This window comes from Electrophorus electricus, chromosome 1 (assembly GCF_013358815.1).
Source record: "Electrophorus electricus isolate fEleEle1 chromosome 1, fEleEle1.pri, whole genome shotgun sequence".
Taxonomy (NCBI): Eukaryota; Metazoa; Chordata; class Actinopteri; order Gymnotiformes; family Gymnotidae; genus Electrophorus; species Electrophorus electricus.
In genome coordinates this window covers 22,284,786-22,291,775 of record NC_049535.1, presented here as the reverse complement: position 1 = coordinate 22,291,775, position 6,990 = coordinate 22,284,786, and the positions used below count along the sequence as shown (strand labels likewise).

The window sequence follows — 6,990 nt, the reverse complement described above, 5'->3', positions numbered from 1 at the left end:
GCTACAGTTAAGAACTTGATACATATCTTCATAATAATAATAATAATAATAATAATAATAATAATAATAATAATAATAATAATAATAATAATAATAATAATAGCCTAAGTAATCTGAGCAATACGTGTAATTCGTCATGTAATAAGGGAATTAAGATTTAAAGTAATCATGCGTTTCGCAACAAATCTGATTTAAAATATCAGACTTTTAGGAGTATATTATCATAATATTAATATATTATCAATGCGGAACCTTTTGTAATACACTCTAGATGGGGAATGTCGTATTTTGCACGCTACCGGAAGTATGATTTGAAGGATGGCGGAGGTTCCAAACGATGCTCCTGAACGTGAGTTCAGTTCTATACCAAAGACATATTGTCATTTTCTAATTTTAAATTTAGTTACAGCTGTTATGTATCCGCCAAATATTGACTGAACGAATGCATCCCTTATCAAATTGGTAATGCTAATAATCTAGGTTTAGCTGTCAGTAACTTGGTAACAGAGTAGATATTTAGGATAGTTAAGATGACCTACATTTGTGGTAATTAGGTTAGCTAAGTTACATTATTGTTTGTTAGCGAGCATTATGTGTCGTTGTGTTTTCTCCTAGTTCAGTTTCAGATACATTTAGCGAATAGTTATTGTCGAACGAATACGTTCAAGCCTAGCCAGCCAGCCAGCTAGCTTCCCTGTACTTCGCTATTCAGGCTTCATGACGCCGTTTGTTGCACGCTTAGACTGTCCGGGCAGCACCAGTGAGAAAGCGGGGACGTCGGCGGCGTGTGAGGGCTGTCCAAACCAATCAGTATGCGCATCTGGCGCTCCCAAAGCTCCAGACCCCGGTATCTGCACAGCTCTTCATCATTATTCTCCTCCTGTCAAGCTCTTGACTGGCATTCATGTGCACACGAACATTTAAGAAATATTTAGTGAACATAGTATTGTCTGGTAAAGCATTTTTATCAGCAACACTAAACAATTTAATGACAGAAAAAAAAGCAAAGTAATACTACTGATGGGCAGTTGAATATTAACGTTGTTGCCAGCAGTTTGTTTCTTAAAACAAAAAGAAAAACGTTTTGCCACATAGAGTTGGTCACTGAGTTTGTTAATGCAAACGTCAATGGCACGGTAAATGATCCAAAACGTGTACCTCTCTCATCTTCATAGCCATAGAAGGAATCCGACTGAAGATGGCCAGCGTGAAGCATAAGATTCTAGTGTTATCAGGCAAGGGGGGCGTTGGGAAGAGCACATTCAGCGCAAACTTGGCTCATGCACTGGCCAGTGATGGCACCAAAGAGGTAGGGCCACCTATGGGACTGATTGAGGAATTCCGCTTTATTCCACTTTATTCCACTTTGGCTCGTTTTATAACGTGTTTTAGAATTAATCTGTGACACGTTTAAACAAATTTGTCTGTGTTTATTCTAATCAAAAATACATGCTTTGCCCAGCATGCAATAATTTATCTAAAACTGCTTTGAAAATAAACTGTGGCATAGAATATATATAATATACATACATACCCTTTTTCTTGTCAATTAAAAAAAAACAAAACATCTTGTGGATAATACAGATCATAATTCAAGGATAAGAATAATAGTTTCATTACAAGAAGAGTATCTGTAATGGGGGTCTGGAACAGGTTTAGAGGTGTTATATTTGGGTCCACAGCACTGCACAGTCTACTGGAATTGATGAGGTGAATCAGAGTTGGAAGAGCAGGGAGCTCACTAAACTGGGCTATGTTGTTTCCTCAGGCTTGGGAGGAAGGCAGCTCATTGAGAAAAGATGAATGGTTAGAAAGTCAAATATTCAGTTAACTATATACCCACATCTACCTCTGTTTATTTACATTTGACTCTGTTTTTTTGGAATTGTAGCAGCAGATTGATTTGTGCAGTACTGAGCAAAAATAAACAACCCTCACCCTCCCAAAAATGTATTTTAAGTCTAATGAGTGTCACGACAATTTCCTGAAATTTTGTAATTTTGCTTAATTGATGCCATTCAAATGACCACCCCAACCCCATTCCTGAAGTATGTCCTCTTGGAAACACTATTGTATGATTCCACAGAAGAATGTGTTGGTAGCTTGTGCAACCTCTATTGTTTTGGTGCAGTGTCTCAAAAAGCAGTCAACTACAATAAATGTTTGAGGGATTTTTCTCTAGTTGTTTTTGTTTTTTTTTTTGCTATATATGACACCGTTTTCCTGAGCAGTAATAAAAGTGCGACTGTTTGGTCTGTGCACTGTTAATTCTGACCTTGGTGCATGATGAGGTGCTACACAGTGCACTGTACCTGGTGATGCAAACAACAGCAGACCAGGCACCAGTGTGTGGCAGTGCACGACCTGTCCTGTTCCACCCGTGACAGGTTGTGCTATTATCAGGTCAGGGGTTAATGTTGTCCTATACTAGATTTAAGGCGTGCAGCTGTTTTAGATTCATAAGCTATTATCTGAACACATGTTTAACAAAGCAGCAGACCACTCCGTGTGAGATTTTGCTTGTGATACATTGTACCCTTTGCAAATGGGTATGCAAGCAGGGTAGTTTGCTGTCCAGTCAGTAGCGAGCTATTTTCAGTGAGTCACCATGCTCCTGATTCAGAGTTTCTGTTCTCTAAAGTATGTAATGGAAAGTGATTAAGGTTTATGAGAAATGTGCTGTAGGGCAGGGTGTAAGGAATAAAATGGGGATGGGGCTTGGCTGAGGTGAACACACAATGTCAACAGAGTAAGCCAACCTGTGTGCTCTAAGATACAATGCAATATAGCAATGTGGCTTGACGCCAGCTCTGTAATGCAGATCTCTGCGTTCAGCAATCTTGCCAGATGATTTGCTAAAGTGTTGGAGGAACATAGATTATGCCTTGATTACACACCTTGCTGTGAATACCTGACTTAGTCATTTGCAACAAGGACAAGCATGGTGTGAAGGATGGACTTCTATAAGTTTTTATTTCTTTCTTAATCATTTTTCCTTCATCCAGTTAAATGTAGACAGGTGTTGGATCCTGTTGTACTAGACTCAGTCATCACGTGATTGTTCTGCTCCTCATGTAAGAGGAGTTCTTTTGTCTACTGTGAGGAGAGTGAGAGTTGGGAGTCCTCCATGCTGTGTTCACTCGGGGTACTCCGCTGCTCTCCTCTTACACCTTGGAGCTAGCAAGCTGGTGAGCCAAGGAATGTTTTCTTGAGCTAGACCCGAAACGCTATGGCTGTAATAGACCTGTCAGCAGTCGTCCCGCCGGCTCTGTCTACCTGTTGGCAGCTTTGGGACCAGAGTAATCTTTAATTTTAAATCCCTCGAACAATTTAAATTCGTGTGGCAGATGGAGTTCCACATTTTATAAAGTTCTATCTTAAGTGATTCACTTCCAGTTCAGTACTGTGTATTAAATGACCTCACTTAAAGCTGGTGGGTTATGCCTGTTTTTTCTTTCTTTTTTTCTACCTCCTTGCTGTCTTTCTTGGAGAGGTTAATGTGCCTTTGCTTTCTGTAGCACGTGCGCTCTCCGCTTTGGTCTCCCTCCAGTCTGAAGGACTTTCTTGGACTCTAGGACAGTTGCTGTGTGTGCTGTGTGCGTACTGTGAGAAAGGCGGGTGTGCCCGACAGCTGTTTCCAGGCCCGTGTGTGTGCGCGAGACCCACGAGCGTGGCCTTCACCATGGACGTGCCTCTGAAGCTCTGTGTTTGCGCTGCAGGACCGCTGTGACCCTGTTGATTTATGGCAGGTCTGTGTATAGGGGAAAAAAAAAAAACATAGTAGAACACATCCTGTTATGCGGCTCGCATTTTGATTATCCTTCCTGTTCATAAAAGCCAGAAAACAGTGAGGGAATGTTGCACGTACCCAGCGATTATGTGTTTTGTGCTATCCACCCCAGACACACTTGCACACCACAGTTTATTCACTCACACAATCGAATGCTTTGGAGGGGCACAGGCGTGCATGACACTGAACCTTCACAAATCCCTTCGGCTGTGCTGGTTCTTATGCTCTGAGATGTTGTTTAAACAGTCCAAGCGGCATGGAGTTGGGGCCTACCCAAACATCAACACTGGCACCAGAGTGCAGTGTGAAGGGCATGCCCCCCTCTCCTGGAGTGCAGTGCGTAGAGCACACACCCCCTCTCCTGGAGTGCAGTGCGTAGGGCACGCCCCCCTCTCCTGGAGTTCGGTGTGTAGGGAAAACTCCCCTCTCCTGGATGTGGACTCCAGCTGCCCAGAGCCCCACACATACTGTTACCAATAAATTGCCTCTTTAAAGTAGAGTAACAAGCCATGAAAGTCTGCATTTGCCTGGCCTAGTTAAAGTTTAAAAAAAGACAGGCAGCGTCTAATGGCCCCAGACAGGTTCCGATATTTATTAGCTGTAGTACAACAGGAAGGCATAGCCATGACAATTACCAATTCTATCACAATTTTGTTTACTAGTCAACCTGTCCTAGACCAATAAAATATGCTCCACTAGGGGGCAGGTGTGACCTGGGGCAGAAGTTTCTGTACACTGTCCAGATGTAGCAAAGTGAAGTCATTCTGTTTGAAAAAAGATGGTGCTAGTGGTGGAATAAGTCAGATGGCATCTCTTGATGGTTCTGTGCTTCACTCTGATACACACAAGCATCAGGCAGATGGGATTGAGCCCTTAACCTCTTGGTTCGCAGTCAGGTGACTCTGTGCCACCTAAAACAGGGGCTCTGACTGTGTGTTTCTGAGTCACTTGACATTTGGGATATAGTTCAGAAATCTGTCTTCCCTTTTATAGCTTCTCTGCAGGAGTTTGTGTTGTGTTCTCTCTGAGGTTTTATAGGTTAAAGAAACAATATTATCCCTTCCCCCTCACGCTGCCAGGGATACCATACACAGTGAAACTGCTGGTCAGAGACAGAAAAAACTGTAAAACCTGCAGTTTTGGGAGAGTTTTATCAAATGTGCCGTTCTGTGGTGGCATCAGTAGCTCTCGGCCACCTTTTTGGGGTATAGTTCACAAATCTCCCCCTTGCAGCATGAAATGTCACCCCCCGCCCCCAAGCCACGTGGTATGAAGGAGCAGGGCCTAAATCCAGTGTGTCTCCTCCTGAACGAATCTCAGCATTCAAGGCTTCTCTGTGCCTCCCACCCTAACCCGCTGTAGAGGTGGTGGCTACTAAGTGGGTCCCAGACAGCTTGATGTCATCACTGCCAATTGAGGAGAGGGAGGGGGGAGAGGAGAGGGAGAGAAGAGAAGAGAAAGGAGAGGGAGGGGAGAAGGGAAAGGGAGGAGGGAGGGGAGGGGAGAGAGGAGGGAGAGGATAGGGAGGGGAGAGAGAAGAAAGAGGGAGGGGAGAGGAGGAGGAGAGAGGAGAAGAGGGAGGGGAGAGGAGAGGGATGGGAGAGGAGAAGAGGGAGAGGAGGAGGAGAGAGGAGAGAAGAGGGAGGGGAGAGGGAGAGAAGAGAAAGATGGAGGGGAGAAGGGAGAGGGATGGAGGAGAGGAGGGGGGAGGAGGGAGAGGAGAAGGAGTGGGGGAGGGGAGAGAGGAGGGAGGGGAGAGGAGAAGAGAAAGGAGAGGGAGGGGAGGAGCGAGGGGAGAGAGAAGAAAGGAGAGAAGAGAGGGATGAGAGAGGAGGGGAGAGATGGATGGGAGAGGAGGGGAGAGAGGGAGAGAAGAGAAAGGAGAGGGAGGGGAGAAGGGAGAGGGATGGAGGAGAGGAGAAGGAGTGGAGAGAAGAAAGAGGAGGGGGAGGGTGGAGAGAAGAAAGAGGAGGGGGAGGGAGGGAGGGGAGGGAGGGGGGAGAGGAAGAGAAGAGAAAGGAGAGGGAGGGGAGAGGGGAGGAGGGAGAGGAGAAGGAGTGGAGAGAAGAAAGAGGAGGGGGAGGGTGGAGAGAAGAAAGAGGAGGGGGAGAGAGGAGGGAGGGGAGAGGAGGGGAGAGGAAGAGAAAGGAGAGGGAGAGGAGGGGGGAGAGAGGAAGAGAGGAGGTAGGAGAGGGAGGGGAGAGAGGAGAGGGAGGAGGAGAGACGGGAGGGGAGGGGAGGAAGAGAAAGGAGAGGGAGGGGAGGAGAGGGAGAGAGGAGAGGGAGGGGAGGGAATGGAGAGGGGAGAGGAGGGGGGAGAGAGAGAAGAGAAAGGAGAGGGAGGGGAGGGAGAGGAGGGGGGAGAGGAAGAGAAGAGGTAGGAGAGGGAGAGGAGAGGGAGGAGGAGGCGGAGAGGGAGAGAAGAGAAAGGAGAGGGAGGGGAGAGGGAGAGAAGAGAAGGGGGAGAGGAGGGAGGGAGGGAGGGAATGGAGAGGGGAGAGGAGGGGGAAGAGAGAGAGAAGAGAAAGGAGAGGGAGAGGAGGGGGAGGAGGGGAGAGGAAGAGAAGAGGTAGGAGAGGGAGAGGAGAGGGAGGAGGAGAGAAGAAAGGGTGGAGAGGGGAGAGGAGGCGGAGAGGGAGAGAAGAGAAAGGAGAGGGAGGGGAGAGGGAGAGAAGAGAAGGGGGAGAGGAGGGAGGGAGGGAGAGAAGAAAAGAGGAAAGGGAGGGGAGAGAGAAGGGAGAGGAGAGGGAGGGGACAGACTAGGGAGAGAAGAGAAGGGGGAGGGGACAGAGGAGGGAGGGGAGGGGAGAGAGGAAGAGAAAGGAGAGGGAGAGGAGGGGGGAGAGAGGAAGAGAGGAGGTAGGAGAGGGAGGGGAGAGAGGAGAGGGAGGAGGAGAGACGGGAGGGGAGGGGAGGAAGAGAAAGGAGAGGGAGGGGAGGAGAGGGAGAGAAGAGAGGAGAGGGAGGGGAGGGAATGGAGAGGGGAGAGGAGGGGGGAGAGAGAGAGAAGAGAAAGGAGAGGGAGGGGAGGGAGAGGAGGGGGAGAGAGGAAGAGAAGAGGTAGGAGAGGGAGGGGAGAGGAGAGGGAGGAGGAGAGAAGAAAGGGTGGAGAGGGGAGAGGAGGCGGAGAGGGAGAGAAGAGAAAGGAGAGGGAGGGGAGAGGGAGAGAAGAGAAGGGGGAGAGGAGGGAGGGAGGGAGA

The 6,990-nt window shown here is 47.6% G+C and overlaps 1 protein-coding gene across 3 annotated transcripts in view; it reads left to right on the top strand.

Moving 5' to 3' along the window:
• The first annotated feature begins 290 nt into the window (after window positions 1–290).
• Window positions 291–6,990, top strand: part of nubp1 (nucleotide binding protein 1 (MinD homolog, E. coli)) — a 28,169-nt gene continuing 21,469 nt past the window's right edge. For all 3 annotated transcript variants that reach the window (XM_027002789.2, XM_027002790.2, XM_027002791.2), the window contains exons 1-3: window positions 291–349; window positions 743–847; window positions 1,176–1,309. In XM_027002789.2, the coding sequence (XP_026858590.2) occupies window positions 319–349; window positions 743–847; window positions 1,176–1,309 (270 nt within the window). In that variant the 5' untranslated portion in view covers window positions 291–318. The remainder of the gene's footprint in view (window positions 350–742; window positions 848–1,175; window positions 1,310–6,990) is intronic.